Below are 24,179 nucleotides of genomic sequence, written 5' to 3'. Positions count from 1 at the left end.
TACTTAAATAGAACAAACCTAAAGCAGTGCTCAACTTTAATACTTTATATATTATAAGCCAACAACTCATTTTTTTCTTTGAAGTTTTTTATTATTACTTATTATGCTAGATTTACTTTTTTCTCAGAAGCACTAAAAGTAATTTTTCTGAAAATTATATATATTTCATTTTTAAATAGGATACGTTCAAAGAAAGTGACAGTTCCAACCCAGATATAACTTCAAGGTAAATCTATCTTCTAGGCCTTTCTTGAAATTTGCTTTCTCTTAATATCCTTATATAACACAACTATGACTCCTAAGACAACAGTACATGAATGCTTATTATTTGTAGTTTAAAAACTGATGAAGTTTATGAGGAAAGTTATCAAGATAACAGACATAGGAAAATTACTAGCTTGATATATAAATTATTTTTTCAAAATGAGCACTATCAATTTTAAAGAAAAAACATACACCAGCTTTTTTCTTGTGACTTCAAGATCATCAAACTCAATTTTTTTCTCTTTTATTAACTTTGCACTTTTATCAAGAGTATTATGTTGGCCAGTTTCAATAACATCATCACCAGGCTTTAGTTGGTCCCAACGAGCTTTAAATTTTTCCAGCTCTTGATAATAGATCTGAAGACGTGATTTCACATTTCCTTTCATCACTTCAATCTATAAGCCAATAAAGTTTAAATAATTTAATGCAGAGTAAAATCTCATTTTGGGTTCACACTTTTCTTTCTAATATTTTCTGTTTAAAAGTGAAAAAATATCAATGACCAATGTCAACTTTTCAAAGGATGGTTGTTATTTTCATTATTAATTCCAAGTTCAATAAAATAATTCAAACATATAAATTAGACCATACATTTATAATAACAAGAGATAACATTCAAATAAAATCATTTAAAAATCGTTCATGTGATTAACCACACCTAGTATAACTAACAACAAAGGTAAGATAATTTAAAAATGTTTGTTTGATGACTGCTGATTGTTCTACCCGAGTATATAGCTGCTAAATTAAGGAAGGCATTGCCCAGTCTCCCATGCAGGCTAACTTCTGGTCAATAAAATATGAGTGCAGTAGATATGTGCACTTCCAGGTTGTGTCTTTAAAAGACAGATGCTGCCTTTTTCCCCTTCCCTCTCTCCCAACCCTACTACATAGCAACTGAATAACCCATCCTGGACAATACGCTAGAGATGGTAGACAAAAAGATTGACAAAACCTAGGACCCAGACAAAGTTACGGAGCAGAGGCACCATAGCAGCTTATAGTCTAATGTGAGACAGAAACATAAGCTACAATTTTTGGGGTCTCCATTAGAGTAGTTAAACTGATATCCTAATAAATTTAGTAATTAAAGAAAACATGAGTTTCAGCATAAGCCATACATAGTAGGTAAGCAATAGATTCATTCATAGGACTACAAATAATGTTACATTTCAAAGACATTGGTTTCTTCTTGGTATGATAGGAAGTAAAGAAAAACCATGTGAAACAATCATCATTTACATATTTTACTATAAAAGCAGTCAGGGAGGTCAATTTCAACAGCCATATTAAATTATTATAAACCTGGGCTATAAAGGAATAAAAGATAAGCAAGAAATCTTAGTAAGAAAAAAGCTCCCATTTTAATAAATAACTAAAAGATTCTAACCTGGTCTTTAATCATAAGTTGGTGACTTTCCATCATTAACTCAAATTTATCCCACTTAGCTTTCAAATTACTAATTGTTTCTAAACCTCCGCCAGCCACAGTTCGTAAAAGTCTGTTTTTGTCTTCAGCTTCTTGAAATAAGGGCAAAATCTAAAGGTTAAAAAAAAAACCAAATTGAATAACAACCTATTTTATCAAATCTCTTAAGATTTCATTTATTTTAATTTTTGTTTCATAACTTTATTTTTTAAATTAAGATTTTTGCATTTAAACAGTTTGTTAAATTCCTATATGTTCTGATTTGGCAGGAAAAAATTCCTGGATATAAACTTTCTGATGGCTATTTTTTACTATACACAAATTCAACTAAGGCACTCTAACATCAGAGGCTAAAAAAGATAAAGTAGTAATATGAGACTAAATGAAATCCATAAAGATAATACTATAGTTTATCAAAGCAAAGTTCTTATTATAAATGGTCCATTCACAAGAAAATGCTAAAGAGGTTTCTAAAGGAGCTAAAATTAGTGATTATCTAAGAGCATAAGTTAACTAAATTATCCGACTTAATAGAGAAGGAAAGTCATGAAAAAAGGTACTTAAGAAACAGACAACTAAAGAAGTGAAATTAAGCTCGTGCATTCAGGGTTTTTAACTGAAGTGTCCTAAGTTGTATATAGCTAACAGTTTGTTAAACAGTTTGGGTTTAGGTCAATGGGTGCTAAACTGCTGGAATTGCCTCTAAGGCTTTTAAAGCTCTGTAAAACAACGGTATCCTATAATTAATATCTGTACTTTTACTATTCAATAAAGCAATAAAATCCATTTAAACATTTTTAAATATCATTATGCATACATAATAAAACAGACAACAAAGGAAATTCAAATATAACTGAATTGGGCAGGCCTGGCAGCTCACACCTGTAATCCTAGCACTTTGGGAGGCCGAGGTGAGGGGATTAAGACTAACCTAAGCAACACAGTGAGAACACATCTCTAAAAAAATATATTTTAAAAATTAACTGGGCATGGTGGTGCACACCTGTACTCCTAGCTACTGAGGAGGCTGAAGCAGGAAGACTGCTTGAGCCCAGGAGTTTGAGGCTGCAGTGAACTATGATTGGACCACCTCAGGATTTTAATTTTCTACACGTGAACAGAACTCCAGTTAGCCTGTAAACATATCACAATAGTTTCCTAGTCTACCTACCTCCAGTCCTACCCCTCAAATCCACATACCAACAAACAGACATACCATAAGAGAATTATATAATACTTTGCTATATAAAACCCAGCAACAGCTCCCCACTGCCCACGAATATGAGATTCTAAGGTCCCTGATATGGTTCACATGAAGATTCTGCCTAGTTCTTTTATTATCTCATGCCACTTCCTACCTCACATATTACCTCTTATTCCCAGCAAACAACATCAATTTCTCCTCTTAGCTTTTGTGACACCACAATCTCTTGTCTTTCCTCCCACTCCATTTATGTCCTTTGCTCCTCGTCCCATGCTTGAAGTCTAAATTTTGCAAAGTTCAAGCCTGGTCTTACACCCTGTGTTTATTATCTACCAGTTGGTCCAAGCCAATCCCAACGCTTAAGTATCATGGATATAAAGAAGACTTCAAAATTTGTCTTTGTAGTCCTTACCTTTACTCTAAATTCCACATTCCTCATTTGATTTCTACCAGACAACTCAATCTCCACCACTTCTAAACTCCAGTTGCTCCTCTAGGCATCCCTATTTCAGGAAATGGCACCAATATTTTCCCAGCTGCTCAAGCCAAACTCCTAGGAGACATTTTGATTTATCTTTCTCTAACCACACCCACCCCCATACATCATCAATCTCTACAGTTCTATCTCCACTACTACTACATGATACAAGCTTCCATCATCTCTTGTCTATCATATTGTAATATCCTACTAACTGGCCTGTCCACTACTATTGTCTCCCTCCAATTCATTTTCCACAGAGCACCTAGAGTCATCACTTCAAAATGTCAGAGACATTGTGTCACTCCCCCACTTAAAGCCCTCTAAAGACTTTCTTATTACACTCAGAATAAAATACGAACTTCTTACAATTTCTAAAACATCTTCGTAATCTGGCCCTTGCCTCTCTTTCCAATTGCACCTCATACCATTCTCTTCCTTGAATACTATGCTGTCTTAGTAATTAACTCTCTTGATAATGTTTACATCTATCTGTTCCTTAAGCATACCAAGCTCCTTCTCTACCTTAAGATCTTTGTACATGCTATTCATTCTTTTTGGAATGATCTGTCCCCAAATCTCAGAATGGTTGGCTCTTTCTTATCTTTCAGGTCTCAGCTCAAATGTCATCTCTCTGAGAAGATATCCCATGATCACCCACCCTAAGTAATAACCCCTAGTTAAGCATACTCATCCTCACTTCTCTCCTCCCTCTCCCTCTCTCTCTCTCTCAATCCTCTCTTTTGCTCTCTCTCTCTCACACACACATGCATGCACACACGTGTATGTTCCATGAGAATAGAATATGTTTACAGCTGCATCCCCAACTCCTAGCACAATGCCTAGAATACATCAAGTGATCCATACATATCAGTCAAATGCCTCTGCTAACTGCCACTGCTCATAACTATTCCTATTTTAGTTAATTCCTTCTACTAGACAGATACATTATTTTATTCACCTTTAAACCCTCTTTAATACCTTTCAGTCTATCACATAAAAGACTGTAATTCTTTCCACTGGAATGGTATGTTATTTTATTCACCTTGAATCTCTCTTTATAATTTTAAGTGGGGGCACATAAGTTTGTATACTAATTTGAATTATTTCTCCTTCTTGCTCTAAACATAACTAAAATCATCTATAATATGTTATAAAACTTTGGCTTGTCTATTCTGGGCTCTAGCCTTCTGGATAGTTTTTTATGAATCTTTACCATTCTCCTTTGTATTTAATTATGAGCTCTTCCATTATGTATGTATGTGTAGATGTGTACTCCTAGTTTAGCTCTTAACTTCATACTTTTGCATCCTAAAATTATAACTCTAAAGGTAATAGTATGAATTATTTAAGTTTACTCTTACTCTAATATGCCACATCATAAAATACACTGCAAATAGATCTGAAAACAATACTATTACTGTTTCATTACACCAATAGTTCATCAAAAGTCTATTTATTTATTTACTTATTTATTTATTTTGAGACAGAGTCTGGCTCTGTCACCCAGGCTGGAGTGCAGTGGCACGATCTTGGCTCACTGCAACCTCCACCTCCCGGGTTCAAGAGAGTCTCCTGCCTCAGCCTCCTGAGTAGCTGGGATTACAGGCACCCACCATCACACCCGGCTAATTTTTGTATTTTTAATAGATACGGGGTTTGACCACATTGGTCAGGCTGGTCTTGAACTCCCGACCTCGTGATCTGCCTGCCTTGGCCTCCCAAAGTGCTGTGATTATAGGCGTGAGCCACCATGCCCAGCCAAGAGTCTAATCATGAGCTAACCAAGTGAGCCAGACTATTGTGGACCTCCTTATAATGTTGAGATTATATATTTGTAAATAATGACATAAAATTACCTAATTTAAACATTTTCCATGCAGTAAAAAGTAATAATAATAATTTTACTTTGTGATTCTCACCTCTGGCTTCCGTTCTTGTAACTTACTATATCGTAGATTTGCATCACCAATTTCTTCCACAGACTGGGGCATAATTGTTAAGACTTCCATAGCCTCAGTAACAAATGTATCAATTTCATGTAAATGAGCTGAGTCATAACATTGAAATACAAGAAATGTAATTATTACCATCAAAAATACTAAATTATATAATTTCTAAATCAAGGGGTGGTAGAAGTAATCAGCACATGGAATACAGTAAGTTCTAAATTATCATTTGCTTTCATAAAACAAAATTTCAAGATGTGGAATAAGCAAAGAAATTTCTTCCCATGAAAGTTTAGTTGTTTCACGTATTTAAAAATTGTAAGAAAAGCTTAAAATGCATTACTGCATTTTTCGTCTTTTACATAACATACTAAAACATCTCAGTTTAAAAGAAAAAGAAGAAACTGGTATTTTGAAAAATTGTCATTTGAGGAGATAAGCAGAAATACATTATATCAGAATTATCTACCCTTCTCAGCTACATATGCAACAATCTGATACTAGCTCAGACTGCAAATAATAAAGATGTCTTCATTTTAGACCTCTTAATGATTGAATATGGACTTTTCCTGCTTTTTTTAAATTAGTTCAGTTTTGGTTTTTAATGATCATTGAAATTCACATTTTATAACTATCAAAGTACATGCTTCTACATATCAAATTAAGTAAAAATTAAAATTAAAATGTGTCTTTACCCTGTATGGACTTCTTCAAAGAAAGAACAAGCAGATCAAATAACTTCTGGATGAGATCATCAATCACAGTCTTCACAGGGTTGCAATTAATATTTAAACAATCTACCTTGACAGCACTGAAAGATGTCAATGGACATATTTTGACACGGAAAAGACTAATTAGAGGAAAAGAGTCTCATATAATATTATAATGATTTCATGTAATACACTTAAAAATGTATGTCAACAGTAATATGGTGATCTTTAAGCACATTTAGATTTAATTTAGCAAAAATGCCTTACACATACTATTTTGAAGTTTTTCATTGAACAATCATTTTGTTATAATACTACAAGTTTAATCATCCAGCATATCAGCTTCAAAAAAAAGGTGGTACGTTATGAATTAGTAAAGTGTCAAAAGAATACATTTAAATATTAATGAGCTTCTCTTGTCACAGCATGTAATACACCTATTTAAATATTTATAAAATAAATTTTACTATCCTGTAGCCAAAATACAAACAATAAAAATAAGGCAAAATTAAATATAGATAGAAAGTGAATTTAGATTATTAAAGCACTAAAACAATAAAACGATAAGACACCATTTTACACTTATCAAATTGAAAAAAATTGTAATGAATGGTTACTTTGAATCTTCAACTGTGTGGGCAAACAGAATTCCCAGAACTGTTAGAATATAAAACAATGCAATCTTTGTAAAGAGCAATGTACATGCCAAATAATTTTAAACTGGCATATCCTTTGTCTTAACAACGCTACCTTTAGAATTTATCCTAAGACAAATTTCAAGGCAGGCTCCAAGATTTATCACAAGTATTTTCATGAAAGCACTAACTGTAATAGTGAAAAGTTTGAAACAAGGTAAATATAGAAATGGCAAAATAAATTTTTATATATACCTATAGTTAAAAATCACATTTTTGATGTGCAGATGATAACATGGCAAAATACCAATGAAATAGTATTCCATAAAAATAGCAGAATAGGCCAGGCACAGTGGCCTGTAATCCTAGCACTTTGGGAGGCCGAGGCAGGTGGATCACCTGAGGTCAGGAGTTCAAAACCAGCCTGGTCCACATGGTGAGACCCCTGTCTCTACTAAAAATATAAAAATTAGCCAGGCATGGTGGCGCACGCCTGTAATCCCAGCTACTCAGGAGGCTGAGGTAGGAGAATCGCTTGAACCCAGAAGGCAGAGGTTGCAGTAAGCCAAGATCACACCACTGCACTCCAGCATGGGCGACAGAGTGAGATTCAGTCTCAAAAAATTAACAAACAAACAAACAAATAGCAGGATATAATATAATCTACATTTTATAAGTGTATGTATTAATATGTCCAAAACATCAAATATTAACAGGAATTGTCTCTGTACTTCACTATATTTAAAACAATTTATAAAACAAATGTACTATTTTAATCATCAGAAAACAAGTATAAAGTTTTTAAACGAGTAATTATTTCCATTGTACCCCAATGCAAATAGTAATGTCCTAACCAAAGAGAAGCTGATCCAGACTCAGTCATCTGAGGAAAATCTCATATTTATCTTAAATTATACAAAGTAAAAACAAATCTGAAAACTTTGGTCAAAAAGGTTATTCGGAAAGTTATTTGCCTTTCTTAAAGCATAGAGCCAGGTGAGATCCTTAAGAGGCAAATTATATGTTTTAATTAGGTACCATTTTATTTGAAAATATAATTTTCTTTTAAAGTTTTACTTATTTATTCTCAATCCCCTACTAGCTGGAGAAGTTTAAACTACAGTTCTTAACAACCAAAAGCTATGTATAACAGCCAATTTTCTTGACACATGAAGTTATAAAATTTCTGAAATCCTGACACATAAAGACTCATGATTTATGATACCTGATACATGAAGATATGTGATTTTGGACAACCTAAAAGATTATATTATGCTGTATTTTGCTAATGAATTAACATAAAGTGATCTAATTACAGCAAAGAAGTTTTACTCACTAACTACAGAGTGCTGTGGACAAGGCTAACATTCATCTTTCATTTGAAAATATTCACAATATGAAACTGAGATGCTGTTCAGCCATAGATAGAAATGGAAGATGACTCATTATATATCAAAGATGCATATTCAAAAATGATTTTATGATACTATCTAAAATACATCATTAGAATACAGCTTTTCTAATCTTACAGCAGATTTCCAAAAAGTACCGATAAAATAAATGCGTGTGTTTGTATGTGCATATGTGCGTATTCACTTAGATGAATACATGTTAATTTGTTAGCAAGAAATGGCAAAATGAAAAATACAGTGTGGGATAGGCATTGTTGTTTTTATTTTTTTTTTCTTTTAGCAAGGATCATAAATAGGAAAGCTATCTATAGTAAGGGACAAAAAAATAGTAGAGGTAGCAGTAGATGTTCTTATGCAGTCAGGTGACAGCATTAAGTCAAAGAAGATGGGCAAGACTGAGATCAAAGGCAAGGCCCAATAGAGAAGAAAAACCCCATGTGCAAGCACTACAAAAGCACTATCTTTTCTTTTCCTTACTTTAAACTAATGTTAATGTACTACCAGTATCCAAATCACCCACGCTCAAACCCTCAAGTCATTTGTCTCTTCCTATTCCTAATCCCTCATCTTCCTCCAATAAATAAAACTTAATTACTCATACTATTTCCTCCTCATTTTGAGTTCCAACAAGATAATTCAATTAATTATTATGGCCGGGCGTGGTGGTTCATGCCTATAATCCCAGCACTCTGGGAGGCCAAGGTGGGCAGATTACCTGAGGTCAAGAGTTGGAGACCAGCCTGGCCAACATAATGAAACCCCACCTCTACTAAAAATACAAAAAATTAGCCAGCATGGTGGCATGTGCCTGTAGTCCCAGCTACGTGGAAGGCTGAGGCAGGGGAATCACTTAAACCCAAGAAGTGGAGGTTGCAGTGAGCAGATATCATGCCACTACACTCCAGCCTGGGTGACACAGCAAGACTCCATCTCAAAAAAAAAATAATAATTATCATTATTATTACTGGTCTTCTGGATGACTGACAGACTAGCCAGTCTGCCTCCAGGATCTCTTTATCCCACCATATATCTGTGTTTCCAGATTAAATTTCCTAATGAATAGCTTTGGTACTGACACACTCCTGTTTAGAACCCTTTAAAAGCTAATCATCCCAAAATGAATAAAATCCAAAATCTCTACTTTTGAATGTAAGACTCCCAGATCTATACCTTATCTATACCTTTCCAGGATCATCTCCCTCTAGTCCCTAATAAAACATTAACTCTAATAACATTTTCAATTAACCAACTTCATATTTTCAGCACACAATTCCTTTTGCTAAGAGGTTCTTTTTTACCCTCCCATTTTCATTTGCACCTGTCAAAATCCTAGCTCAAGTGTTACTATGCTAACAAAGATTTTCCTTGATTTTGCCCCAGACAGAGGGGATGTCATCATCGTCTGAATCCCCATAGTTTTAGTTCAGTTTTAATATGGAATATAGACTATTCCACCTGATATTAATAACAATTAAAAGTAACTAACATTTATTGAAAATATACCCTGTGCCAGTTACTTATATGGAAACACTTACTTATCTCAAAACACTGTGAGATTAATAACTATTGTTGCTAATATTTTAAAGCTAAAGAAATTTAGGTTCACAATTTCAATGACTGTCAGTCATACAGCTGGTAACAGCTGCCTAACTCCAGAGCCCACTTACTTAACCCCTGTGTGTACTTGACTTAATCATCAAATATATTTGTCTTATTGCACTACCAGAGAATAAGAAATTCATCTTAGGTCCTCTGTCTTCTTCCTCTTTGTACTCCTAAAGCACAAAGTTTTGCATTTTATAAACGCTCACTAAGTATTTATTGAAAGAATGAAAACATAAATTAATAAAAGTGATATTATCCTTTACAGGTGATATATGCATGATTACACAAGGCCTTTCATGGAACTTATTGCTAAGAGTGGTTCTAGTGGTGAGTATTTCAGATACAAGGAGACTATATTCTCAAGTAGCTGAGTTGCCCCTCAGAGGCTTTTGTCCACATTTAGGGCAATATCTAGATGCAGCACTATGTTGTGTGCCTTCTAGGACATCTTGAAAGGAGGCAGAGCAGTACAAAAGCAGAGTGAAATGTCACTAGCTTTATATTCTCTAGTATGCTCTCACCAGTAGCTTCTAACCATACTGAGATTGTGCCAATGCATATCAAACATAGCTCTTCGTACCAGATGAAGATAGAAGCCTCTTTCTTCAGTCTATTTTACCTAAATAGGTCTCCGCCAGCAGAGCTTCTAGAAGGAAAACTTGCTTTATTATCTGTAATGCCCTACCTAGATGATACTCAAGTGTCATAGCTGAGATCTGGAGGAGGCAAGAAGCTGATCTGACTTCAATGCCACCAAGTAGAGAGCTCCCTTACTGTCCATGTCAAAAAATTATTATGGTACATAAGTACTACATTAACCTCCAATACCTTGGAAGTCGTTCTACTTCTTTCCCTTTTATTTTTAATGCTTTAAAATTTTTCTCCCAATCATGTACAGTAAAAAGATGCTTTTCCACCACAGCTTCCATATCAACTTGCCCAATTACAATCCATTCCTATTTAAAGAAAGAAAAAATGTATTATTAAAGACACAGAACCAATACGTTAACATATAATAGAATAGGATTCAACTATTAAAACCAATAAAAAGAGGAAAATATGAGGTATTGAAGTGTCAATTTAAGTAATGTAATCATTACTGCACAGCCTAAAGAATAAACAGAAAAAAAGAGATTTAATATGCAAATGCAGTGATCATAAACTTTTAAAGAAAATTATATAAACCCTCTGTTTAGATTCTCTTCTCAAATTAAATAATACAAAACTTCAAAGGTGGAATCATTTCTGCAAAACCAAGAGTCACTATAGGCTACAAATCTGAAAGTGTCCAGATTTGTCCTAGAAATCTAAGACACAGAAGTATTGCAGTGGCAGTTAAGAAACTGGTCAAATTTTCGGTCATATGTCTCAGGATCAATACAAATGAGAAATACAATTAGTTTATACTTAAAGTTAGTTGGGATGATATACTTAAACAGAAATAAGCTGTTAAATTGCCCTGATTTCAGTGACATTTGAGGGCTTCAGAAGAGAATTCAAATTGACACAATAGAACCACATCACATTCTAACCTGACACATTTTCTTTTTTTCTTGAGATGGAGTCTCACTCTGCCACCCAGCCTGGAGTACAGTGGTACGATCTAAGCTCACTGAAACCTCCACCTCCCTGGTTTAAATGATTCTCCTACTTCAGCCTCCATGGTAGTTGGGATTACAGGTGCCCACCACCATGCCCAGATAATTTTTGTATTTTAATAAAGATGATGTTTCGCCATGTTGGCGAGGCTGGTCTCAAACTCCTGACCTCAAATGATCCATTAGCCTCAGCCTCCCAAAGTGCCAGGATTACAGGCATGAGCCACCACGCCCAACCCGCCAAGATGACACAACTATTTTAAAAAATAAAAAGCAAAAAAAAACAAGTTTCTCAATTGTCACAAAATAGTCAAAGACAAAAAAAAACAAAACTTTCCAATAACTTTTCTCTTCTGCAGTATAAATCTAGGTTGTATAAGTATCTACGAATCCAGCTCTCTGCTTTGCCATATTTTAATGTTATGCCACACAAGATAAACTATTAATGTATACATCTAATGTAAATTCAATCAATCAGAAATAATTTTATGATGCAAGGATGGAACATTACATGTTCTATACCTTATGTTGGTGTAAAACAGCTGACAATCTTCTAAACAGATCTTCTGCTTTGCTGAAAATCGTCAAAAATCCACTTGCATTTCTATCAATCATAATAGAAAAAATAGATTCATCTCCTGCCTCACCCACTCCCTTAAACTGATTTGGAATGCCGATGAATCTCTTCATTTCTCTATAATATTTAGCCCGGATTTCTTCAAAAGGGGGCCTGAATTGTAATCGTCCCTGTCTAAAAGTAAACAAATAACTTTAAAACATAAATTATTAGAAAATTATACAATGAACATTAAATTGGGGTTGAAAAAACATCTTACTTGTAAGTTAAGTCTATATTTATTTCTGGCAAATTCTCATTAAGTGCTTCTAAGCCCATCTGGTACTGATGCTCCAGAGCTTTGTACAGTTGATGATTCCAGTGTTGTTTCCATGCATGCATGTCACTTGCTTGGAATCCCTAATATGTTACATTCACATTTTTAATTTAAAAATTAGGCAGTAGAATGGATTTTTCATTTAATACTTTCATGTCACATAATGCACAATTATAATCACAAAAATAAAACCAACTCATTTCAAATATGTTAAAACAGGTACATCCTTGTCACTCTCCGTATAAGTTTATTTAGGGACAAATATGAAAATCTAATCTTCATACTTATAAATACTATTTTAAAAGAACAGCAAAATTTAAAAACCAAGCAAATATTAAATGACTTTTCTATTTGGACTTTATTTTATGATGTAGTACCACAAATACTGGTTTATTTTGTGAACTTCTTAGTCCTTTTTTCAAAAATTCCCATCAAGTATAGCTCTTCTCTTCCCTTCCCACTTCTTACATAAAGTAAATCTACTACATATTTTAAAACATATGAGATTTAAAATATTAGATTGCTCATAAGAATTTACATACTTTTTTGCTTCTATACAACCATAAATATATCCATTCTAGTACTTTTGCCTTTTCTTGAAGTTATAAAAACTGAAAAATATTAAATATATGTAAATGTGTGAGACATCCAACTCATATTCTGCTAAGATTCCATCACCATCTACTATGTAGCAGGCTTTGTACTAGCCACCTTTATATGCATCAACTATTATATCAAAATATGAATAGAACTCAAATTTTACCTCCAAAAAGGAAAAAAATCTGAAATAAAATTATTTCAATCATTAGGATTCTACCTAAACTTAACTTTGTTTTTTACAGCTATCACAATCACCTAGAAGAGAACTAACATGTGATAGATATTTAAATACCAAGACAAAAATCTACAAATTCTGAATTGAGGAATTTGGCATTCCATAAGACACTACAGGAACTTATTTTTATATTTTTAAACGTAAATTGATTGTTCATATATGGTCTTTATATATAATTCAGTCAAAAATTATAAGTATATTAGGTATTTATTAGTAAGATTTAAAGATAACTTTTATGAACTTCTCGGCAATTCATATATTATATTTACATTCTGAAAAGGTCATATTTCAAAGTATACACATAAAATAAAACATACTCTACCTGTGCTTCTACAGTTGCTAAGCCAGTTCTCAATTCTTGTAATCCATCTCTCCAACGCTGTTGCTGCCGAAGCAGATCAATATTCATAAGAAAAACCACCTGTGAAAAATTAGAGCATACTAGTCTCAAAGTATTGCTGGAAAAATAGTAACTTTTCAGTGGAGAAACCTGACAGATACCACCTTAACCAAGTGATCAAGTTTAACTTAATCTATACAAGTCATATCAATACTTGACCAATGTACTGAGAAGAGCAAAACATCACTTCTGTGCTATTCCTGCCAAAATAAGATAGCCCCAATCTAATATGGGGAAAACATCATATAAACCCAAATCAAGAGAGATTCTACAAAACAACTGATCAGTACTCATCAAAGTCATGAAAAACAAGGAAAAGACTGAGGAGGGGGAGGCTACAGAGACTCAACAACTAAGTGCAGAGTTGGATTTTAGATTGTATCCTGGAAAAAAAAAAAAGAGAATGTTAGTGGAAAATCATAAAATTCGAAACAGTCTGTTTCCTGGTTTTGATAACTACTCCGGTTATATAAGTTGTTAACAACAGGGAATTTGGACAAACGGGAATTGTGATTTCTCTGTACTATTTTTGTAACTTTAAGTCTCAAATTATTTCAAAATAAGTTTTTAAAAATTGTATCTTAATGACTTTTTAAATAACATCATTCATAGCTTATTCAATTTTATAAACAAAATATACCTTTTCACAAAATGTAGTGTGCCATTTTCTCAGTTTTCTATTTTCAGTGGCAAGCCGTTCAGCAGCATTTTGGAGTTTTTGGATATAGCCTTCTAATTCTTTAGGATTATCCCAAGTAATCTGTGATTTCCCTCCACTTCCTGTTTTTGAATTCTATGGTACAATAAATAACCTTTAGTATGTATAAGTATTTCTTTTTTCCAAAAGTTTCAATATTCTATATCAAAAGTTCAACTATCCCCAACTCTGACCTGCAATAAAGAAAGCACATAATAATTTTCCATTTTATAAATGATAAGACAGTCTGGCAAAGATTGAGTAGCCCATTTCTTCCAGCTTCTCCCTTTTACAACTAAAAAGCCCTAGACGTAACACAACAAATAAGCATAAGGTGACGGAAAGGAAGAATGAAGAAGGCAGACAGCCTAGAAACCTCAGGAATTAAGGCACAACAAACCTGGGTTTCCTTATTATCTCCTATACATCCAGGACAGGGCACTGGAGAAGCTTCCAGTCTGGAACCACTGACAGGCACAGACTAAAAAAGCTCCAGGAGAAGCCTATAAAGGGCTAGGAAAACAGCAGCCTAACAACAGAAAATGTTTTTAGCAATACATGTCCTATCGTAGCTTAAAACCAAGGAGAAAATCACCCCTTTCTAATGTTTCAGTGGGACTAAGTAGAAAGCTGATCTTCCATCACCTACTTGGCAAAAGCATGCAGTGTTCCAATCCCCCTGACAAGGTAATATTCATGAGGCTGAACAAGGAGCTGAGCTCCCACCCCCACTCACAGCGGTGTGCATCTGCCCTCCACTCCTCTACTCCTCCTCCCTAATGTCAACAAGGCCAAGTAGGGAGCTGAGCTTACACCCCAGCTTGGAGGCAACAAGGTGCCTCCAAGTTGGTGCCTCACTTTCACAACAAGGTATCAGTAAAGTAAAATGGAGCACTAAACTTCCATTCCAGTCATCTGCAATGAATCAGTGCACAAATACTCCACTTTGGTACTGTAGGGCCCAGCAGGAAACTCAACACACACACACACACACACACACCCCCAAGCCTCTCAGCAAAGAAACTGTTTTCTAAAATATAAAAATTAAATATTATACAGTGCATCATAATATAAAATCCAAAATGACCAGAATATAAGGGAAAATCACCTATGATACCAAGAGCTAAAAAAAATCACAACTTGAATGAGAAAAGATAACAGATGTGAACACTGAAATGAATCTGATATAAGAATTATCTGACAAGGATTTTAAGGCAGCCATCATAAAAATGCTTCAACAGGCAGTTACAAATTCTCTTGAAACTAGTGAAAAACAGAAAATCTCAAGAAAAAATAGAATTATAAAAAAAAGAGATGGAATATATAGAACTGAAAAATACAATAACAGAAATGTAAAACTGGCTGAATGAACTCAATAGCAGAGTGGAGATGTTAGAGGATATAATCAGCACATTTGAGAAAAAAATCAATAGAGTTTACCTAATTTGAACAACAAAGAGAAAATGAAGGGAAAAATGAACAGAGGCCCTGAGACAAAAGAGTTAATATATATATTAGCTTCCAAGGATTTTATATTTATACATACATGCTTCCTAAGCATTATATGTGTATATATATACATGCTTCCTAAAAGGAAGAAGAAAGAAAAACTGAGAAAAGCAATAAATTCAAAAAACAGTAACTGAAAACTTAACAAATTTGGCAAAAGACATAAACCTACAGATTCAAGAAGCTGAGTAAACCCCAAATAGGATAAACTTAAAAAAGCATTCTATGCTTTCCTAGACAATAATTAAACTTCTTAAAACTAAAGACAAAGATTCTTTGAAATCTTGAATGGAGCCAAAGAGAAACAATGCATTATTCAGAAAGGAACACAAATTCAAATGACAGTAGTTTGTCAGCTGAAATCATGGATGCCAGCAGGATGTGGAAAATGTTTAAAGTGCTAAAAAAAAAAAATGTCAAATATGCATTTTACATCTATTTAAAATATCCTTCAGGAATGAGGGAAAAGGAAAACAGGAAAACATTATCAGACAAAGGAAAGATAAGCAAATTTGTCACCAGCACACCTAATCTTAAACCATGGCTAAAGGAAGTTATTTCTTTAAAGAAGAAGAAAAAATATCAAAAGGCGCATAGAACTTCAGAAAAAAAAAAGAATACTGGAGAGACCATCCTGGCTAACACGGTGAAACTGCATCTCTACTAAAAAATACAAAAAAAATTAGCCGGGCATGGTGGTGGGCACCTGTAGTGCCAGCTACTCTGAGGCTGAGGCAGGAGAATGGGTGAACCCGGGAGACAGCTTGCAGTGAGCTGTGATTGCGCCACTGCACTCCAGCCTGGGCGACAGAGCTAGACTCCATCTCAAAAAAAAAAAAAAAGAATATTTGGATAAGTAAAAAATATAACTATATAGTAAACTACCCTTTTTGTCATGAGTTTCTTAAATCATATTTGATGATTAGGGGAAAAATTATAACACCATCTTAAGTGGTTTCAATGTACATAGGGAAAATATTTAAGACTAATATATAGAAGTAGAGAGACTGAAGAAACCTAAATAGAAGAAAAGTTTCTATACTTCACTTGAAGGGGTCAATGAAGGCATAGTAAGTCTCTGGAATATAGGAGATGCTCAATAAATAGCTGATGAATTAAAAAGTGTTTACTGAATAATTACTATGTATCACTTACTGTTCTATTGCTTGAGAATATGAAAATAAATAAATTACAGTCTGATTTTCTACAATATAGTAAGTAGAGCATCATACAGAACCTTATTCTCTCTACACCTATCCTAGTTTTATAACCACTACTATGTCTCCTTTAACTTGTTAAATATATTTACTTTTCACAACACAATTTTACAAAATAAGTTTCCTCCTCAGAAATATCAAGACTTTATTTTAAACAAATTTATTAGGGAAGAAAAAGTTGTAAGGACTTACAGCTAAAACGATCTATACATTAGAGGGAAAAGGTCAAAAATAATAAAGTGTGATTCCATTTCCAAAACTATGTATACATTTTTTAAATATGCATACATTTTCAAAAATTTGCATAGAAAAATATTTGAAAGGATGTACACCAGACTTCTTAAAATGGTCACTTCTTGATGGCATGATTATACAACATCTCTTTTTGTTTACCTATGTTTTTAAACTTTGCATTATAAACTCATGTTAATCTCTGCCAACAAGAAAAAAAGTGCTTTTAATAACATCTATAATACGAATGATGTAACTTCTAGAATTATCAAGCTTGAGAACTAGTGTGCAGAAAAGAGTTAACATAGCAGGTCTGACTACCCTCCTTCAAAAGACCTGCTTAAAAGATGTCCCTTAGCTGGCATTTGGGAACTTAGCTTTCAGAAGAGTTCCTACCACTCTGATAAGACTGGCTCACTGTACCTAAATAATTTGGTTTATGCTGAATATTTGCTTTCCTTCTGGGAGTTTGGAATTTCAGTGCATACTAGGCAGAAAGTGTCTACGTGGCCATCCCCGATAAAAACCTAGGTTTTGAGTCTCTAATGATCTTCTCCAGTAACACGAAATTTCACACGTGTTACAATTTGTTGCTACAAAAAATAAGTACACCCTCTGTGATTCCACTGAGAGAGGACTCTTAGAAGTTTGTACCTGTTTTCTTGGGACTTCACCCCATCATGCACCTTTCCCTTTGCTGATTTTACTTTGTATGCATTCACTGTAATAAATACTGGTGTGAGTATGACCATACACTGAGTACTGTGGATCCTCTGGGCAAATCAAAGAATCTGGGGTGGTCCTGAGGATCCTGACACAACTAGTTATCCACTTTCAAATAGAAAAAAATAAAATGGTATATACCTCTTCTGCTTATTTTTGTCAAACATTTCATGTCTATGAAGACTAAAAATACAGACTTCAAAAAGTTAGTAGTCACATAGTAACATTCAGTTTAAACACTATTATGGGTTTTCCTAATTTCTTTTTCTTTCTTTTTTTTCTTTTTTTTTTGAGATGGAGTCGCTCTGTCTCCCAAGCTAGAGTGCAGTGGCACGATCTCGACCCACTGCAACCTCCATCTCCTGGGTTCAAGCGATTCTCCTGCCTCAGCCTCCCGAGTAGCTGGGATTACAGGCACCCACCACCACGCCTAGCTAATTTTTTTGTATTTTTAGTTGAGATGGGGTTTCACCATGTTGGCCAGGCTGGTCTCAAACCCCTGATGTCAGGTGATCCACCTGCCTCGGCCTCGAAAGTGCTGGGATGACAGGCGTAAGCCACTGCACCCGGCCTCCTAATTTCTTATATATGGACATTTAAATAACCACAAATAAAAAGGAAATAAATCTTACATCACAAAATTGGGAGGTAGTGGAAAAGGTCTAAGGAACCTTGTGTATAAGGACCTCAAATTTCAGAGGATAAATGAATATAACATCATACAAATCATTTTCTATCTATATCAATGCAATTGATCGAAATCAGTACCAAAATATATGAAATATTCTAATCACTTAAACCTACAGTTGGAAAAAATAATTTTACTTGTTAAGAGTGAAGGAAGTCCCTGGAAGCAAAACAAAATCTAGATCATTTGATATGTTAAGCTGAAGGGAACACTGGAAAATTAAGAATTAAACACTTCACACGCAAAATCTAATTATAATAAAATTAAAAGCCCATTTACCTTAATTATCTGTTCAAATGCTAAGGCAGATTGTAACATCATCGGCCTCTGACTTTGAATCATTTGTTGATCAATAGAATTATAAAAATGTGCCACCTACAAAGTAAAAGTCCAATTAGTAATAATTAATAACTTCATTTTTAATTTTTTTATTTTTAATTGTTTGAATGAAAATGTTAACTTTTTTCAATCCTAAAATTTAAACAGAAAATTGGTTTTTCATCTCCAATAGGGCATTTGTTCGTGTATTAACATACACAATCAACAAGTAAGTGTTGAGTTCCTACAATTTGCCAAGTCATGTCCTGAGGTCTGATTATACATAGACTATAAAACGTTGTCCCTGGAATCAAGAAGTTCATAATCTCATAGGAAAGAAGGAACTCACTGAAGCATGTTAAATGCTAAAAAACTAAATTCTTAATTCCTGCACTTCTCCAAATCTGCTCCTTCTTTTTTCAGTATATGCCACAATAATTTATTCATCTCAGACCAAAAATTCTTTGAGATATCCTTAATGCTTCTCTCATATTCCACATCAGCAAAAGCCTATTGCCTATACTCTCAAAATATATATTGAATCCAACCACTTTCCCCAACCCTCATCGATTGCATCCCAATCCACACACTCTCATCTCTCAGCAAGATCAGTGCAACAGATTTCCTAACTGGTCTCTCTGCTTCCAGTCATGGCCTCCTATAATCTATTCAAAAAAGCCAGAGTGGTCTTCTTTAAACATATATCACACCTCTTGCCTACACAAAACCTAATGACTTCCCAATACACTTGAGAATAAAACCCAAAAATCCCCAAACTATTACCTAAAAACTTTCAAACTGTCTCCCAATATACTAAAGAATGAGCTAAACTGGCCTTTTTACTATTATTCTCACCTAACAAGTGAGGCTTCCTTCTAGAATTCTGCATCTGCCATTCCCTCTCCCTGCAATAGTCTTCCTCTAGATATTTGCATGGTTCTTTTGCCTACTTTATGTCATGTCTCTTCTCAAACATTACCTCTTCATCAAGGCATACCTAACCTGTCCAGTCAGTATAAAATAGCAGTCTTTGTCACAATATCTTTATTCTGTTTTATTCTTCTTCAAGGCATTTATCACTATCACTGCCTAACATTGCATTATATATTTACGTGTTTGTTATCTGTCTCTCCAACTGGAATGACAGCTCTAAGAACAGAGCCAAACAAACAGCAAGCACTCAATAAATGCTTGTTGAATTAATTAATAAATAGAGATCCTACAAGGAACAGTGTTGGACAAAGGAGGACACTGTTAACTGTGTTGGTGGAAAAAGGAGCAGTTCAGGGAATAAGATCAAGTGGACACCCTGGGCTGAGTCTAAGGCGTTTAAGGAAACTTAATTTTTGTGTCCCCAGCACCTCACAAAATCCTTGGCACATAGTAGATGCTTAAAAAATATTTCTTAACTAATTTTATAGAGATCTTCTTCTTTCCACTAATACATGTAAAAATATACTTTATTTGGTGGGGAAAACCCACTCTACTTATTCGGTACCACAAAAATTGGCCCAGAAAAAGTACAATCAAGAAAACCAGAAGCAATAGAATAGTATATATTCTGTTACAATCTAGCCATACTGCTATCTATCCAACATTCTGCTTTATACACCCTATTCCAGCTAAATATCTGCTCAGAAATAAAGGTATATATAAACAGATTTTCCCAGTTGTTCTTCCAGGGTAAATACAAATACCTATGACCATTCATTTTTTGAGCTCCTATTGTGTCAGACTAAATACTTACCATATTAAAGTAAGCAAGCCTCTCTGCTTTTAAGTAGTCGCTCTGACTGAAATGATCACCCAACCCTCTGTGTACTTGAGAAAAATATATGTACACTCTTCCAGACTCACATCAATCATTCCTCTGAAAAGACTTACCTGCTACTACTCCTATCCCTACCTAGGAAAAGAATTGAAACTTCCTACCTCTATGCTTTCACAAGACTTCCTGAATATCTGTAATATAGTACTTATAATACATTAAATATTGATCTACTTATTCATCACTATATCGAAATGAAACAAATAGGCCAGGTGCGGTGGCTCACGCCTGTAATCACAGCACTTTGGGAGGCCAAGGCAGGCGGATCACGAGGTCAGGAGATCAAGACCATACTGGCTAACACGGTGAAACCCTATCTCTACTAAAAGTACAAAAAAAATTAGCCAGGCGTGGTGGCGGGCTCCCATAGTCCCAGCTACTTGGGAGGCTGAGGCAGGAGAATGGCATGAACCCGGGAGGCAGAGTTTGCAGTGAGCCGAGATGGCGCCACTGCACTCCAGCCTGGGTGACAGAGCGAGACTCCATCTCAAAAAAAACAAACAAACAAAAAAATATGAGTTCTAGAGTCAGAGAAACTTGATATCAAATCCCAGCTTCATAACTTACTATCTGTGAAACTGGGAAAACTTTGTTAAACATCTGATCCCCAATTAGTGGTACAATGGGGAATTAATTAAAAATAACATAATGAAAGCATCTACCACAAGGCCTGGTATTTAATGAGCACTCAATGTTTAGTTTGCTCTCTCCCACTAGACCAGTGATTCTCAACCAAAGCAGAGTATACCTCAGGGAACATTTGGCAATGTCTGGAGATATTTTTGATTGGCAGCACTAAGCAGATGCTACTGGATATACTAGGTGCAGGACAGGAATGCCAATAAAAATCATACAAAGCAAAGCACAGCCCCCTAAAAAAAGAATTGGTCCAAACTATCAAAAGTAAAGAGGCTAAGAAATTCTTTGCCTGACTATGATAGTAATGTATTCATTTTTATATCCTCACTATGCTATGCCTGACAGGGTATTAGATACTCAATGAATCTTTGTTGAATAAAAGAATAAATGAAAGATCAAATATACAAGATACTGTTCCTGCCATCTAAAATATAATAAAGTCAAAGAAAAAATGAAAAAATCAGATACAATATGAGAAGTATTATAATAGTGATTTTCACACTGCCCAAAGAATAAAAATCAACTAAAGAAAGACACAACAGAGAAAGTGACTTGTGAATTGGAAATTAAACAATCACACTGAGTTTTCCAATCAGAGAACAGATTTCAATGCATGGAGACATGTTCAGATAAAAGCAAAGTTTTATATTACTGAAGCATAGGGTACAGTATGATGGGGAAGTGCATAAGTAGTAAAGGCCAAAACCAGTCAGTCTAGTTGGGTCATGATTAAGAAGGACCTTGTATGCCATGTTATGGAGCTAGACTGTGAGCTGATAATAGTTGATTTTTAGACAAGTGAAATGATGGCAATGCGCCCATAGGTAGACTGAGAAAATGACTCGAAACAGAAACCATTCATCAACCTGATAATTCTTTAAGACTCTGCTCCTAGAAGGCAGGCAGAGGACTCCTTAATTAGAAGGTCCTTTAAAACCCATGAAAGTAACATGAAACAAAAGAAGGAAGAATAACATACTATTTTCCAAATGCTTTTTAGAGTGAAAAGCAATAAACAATAATAATTTAATAAATTCCTTATAGGTTACAAAGCAAATTTTGTAATGGACTCATTTAGTAAAACATAATTTCACAGCTGGCAGTGCTATTCTATTAGCCTAAAAAAAAAATAATAAAAAAACAAAGCCTTTAGCATATTCTAGTTTAATGTAACGAACTCCAAATAGGCAGGTATTCCAAAAATGTAATTTCATACTTGTTTAAGAATAATTGCTTGCTTGCAGAATTTCTGTGCAATGTTTGCAACTTGCTGTATTTTGGCAGGAATAACAAAGCCAAGTGCAGAGAGCTGACGAACTTCTCTCAGAAGAATCACCAAACGATCTGAATAATGCACTTTTAGTGATCCATCATTAGAATCCAATTCCATAATTCGACTACTAGCCTCAATACTATAAAACAAAATAACCTGTTAAGTTTCATGTTCTCACTGTTTTGACTAATAAACACAATAGTTTTTACAACTTTTCTGTACATCTAATATTAGTTCAAAGTTAAAAAAAACTTTTTAATTATAGCTTTTAAGTTGTGGGTTTTTTCCATATATTATTTCACAATTCAGATTTTGGAAACAAACTGCAATATCCAAAATATATCATCACATTAATATTTCAACAAAGCAGTTTTAAAGTAAGAAAAATCAATCTCTTATCTTTCAGCTAAAACTCAAAATTGACATCATATCCACCATAAAGAAAAAATTTTGATTCATTTTCTAAAGGTATCTTTGATTTTTAAAAAAACAGTATACTTGCTCCTTTAGTACTTTTATTAAAACATCAATAATAAGGAATATCAAAATGGTAGGAGTAGAGATATTAAAACGTTTCATTCTTCTACTCTTTGTTTCACTACCTAATAATTGTCCTTTTTTGTGTTTCTTGTAAAGGCTATAATAGCAAATATGACTTTGGAGAACTCAAATCAGAATGGATTGTAAAAATGCTGAACTAAATTCAGCAACAGGTATTATGCTTTCATCACCTTCCTTTAGGATTAGGTTTATATAATGCTGCTTTTTTTTTTGAGACAGGGTCTTGCTCCAATACCCAGGCTGGAGTGCAGTACAGTGATCATGGCTCACTACAACCTTGACCACTCTGAGCTCCAGGATTCCTCCCATCTCAGTCTCCTAAGTAACTGGGACAACAGGCAAGCCACCATGTTCGGCTACTTTTTTTCCCTTTTGTAGAGACAGGATTTCGCCATGTTGCTCAGGCTGGTCTCAAACTCCTGGGTTCAAGTGATCCTCCCACCTTGGCCTCCCAAAGTACTGGGATTACAGGCATGAGCCACCACACCTAGCCCCATTATTTCAAATCACCCTCACAATTAAGAAAAATTGCAGGTATTAGAAGGCAACTTACTGAAAAGCAAAGAACAAAAGTATTCAGCTTATTTAATAGCATATAAAACAAAATATAATAAAAAGTAGAACACTTTGAAATGGCTTAAAATGATGATTTAGCCCAAATTTTCCTATATACAAATAAATTATGTCAGTAAACTATTATGGTGACTCTTTTTGCCTTTATTCAGGATTGATCTTCAAAGTTAGTTTGTATATACCAGCATTTCCCAAAATATGTCCAAAAACACACTGATGATTCTATGGGACAAAAAATAGGTCTAAAAAAAAAAGGGCAGGAGGAGGGGGTTTCAAAGCCTAATGAGAAACGCTGTGTGGAAGGAACAAAGTTAAACAAACTTACTAACAGCAGATCTCAGACCGTTGGTATGCTACCATGCTAGTGGACCGCCACTGAAGCTCTAATGATAAAGTATGCAAATTTTCCAAAATTAGTTAACTAAAGCACTGGTTTTTTTTGTTTTTTGTTTTTCTTGCCTGGAGTATCTCTCATGTTTTAGGCTCAAAGTAGAAGGAGAAAGAACT

The 24,179-nt window shown here is 34.4% G+C and overlaps 1 protein-coding gene across 6 annotated transcripts in view; it reads right to left on the bottom strand.

Annotated features, from left to right (window-relative positions):
- DYNC2H1 (dynein cytoplasmic 2 heavy chain 1) overlaps positions 1 to 24,179 on the bottom strand; it is a 359,810-nt gene that overhangs the window by 321,207 nt on the left and 14,424 nt on the right. For 5 of the 6 annotated variants that reach the window (XM_054438209.2, XM_063672124.1, XM_063672125.1 and 2 more), the window contains 11 exons: positions 22,482 to 22,677; positions 18,760 to 18,855; positions 14,056 to 14,208; positions 13,338 to 13,436; positions 12,124 to 12,263; positions 11,810 to 12,038; positions 10,518 to 10,645; positions 6,023 to 6,138; positions 5,301 to 5,428; positions 1,658 to 1,807; positions 457 to 662 (listed from right to left, as the gene is read on the bottom strand). In XM_054438209.2, the coding sequence (XP_054294184.2) occupies positions 457 to 662; positions 1,658 to 1,807; positions 5,301 to 5,428; positions 6,023 to 6,138; positions 10,518 to 10,645; positions 11,810 to 12,038; positions 12,124 to 12,263; positions 13,338 to 13,436; positions 14,056 to 14,208; positions 18,760 to 18,855; positions 22,482 to 22,677 (1,641 nt within the window). The remainder of the gene's footprint in view (positions 1 to 456; positions 663 to 1,657; positions 1,808 to 5,300; positions 5,429 to 6,022; positions 6,139 to 10,517; positions 10,646 to 11,809; positions 12,039 to 12,123; positions 12,264 to 13,337; positions 13,437 to 14,055; positions 14,209 to 18,759; positions 18,856 to 22,481; positions 22,678 to 24,179) is intronic. The other variant, XM_063672123.1, reaches the window with a different exon arrangement.

This window comes from Pongo pygmaeus, chromosome 9, assembly GCF_028885625.2.
Source record: "Pongo pygmaeus isolate AG05252 chromosome 9, NHGRI_mPonPyg2-v2.0_pri, whole genome shotgun sequence".
Lineage (NCBI taxonomy): Eukaryota > Metazoa > Chordata > Mammalia > Primates > Hominidae > Pongo > Pongo pygmaeus.
The sequence above is the reverse complement of the archived record's forward strand: the minus strand, read 5'-3'. Positions and strand labels throughout refer to the sequence as shown.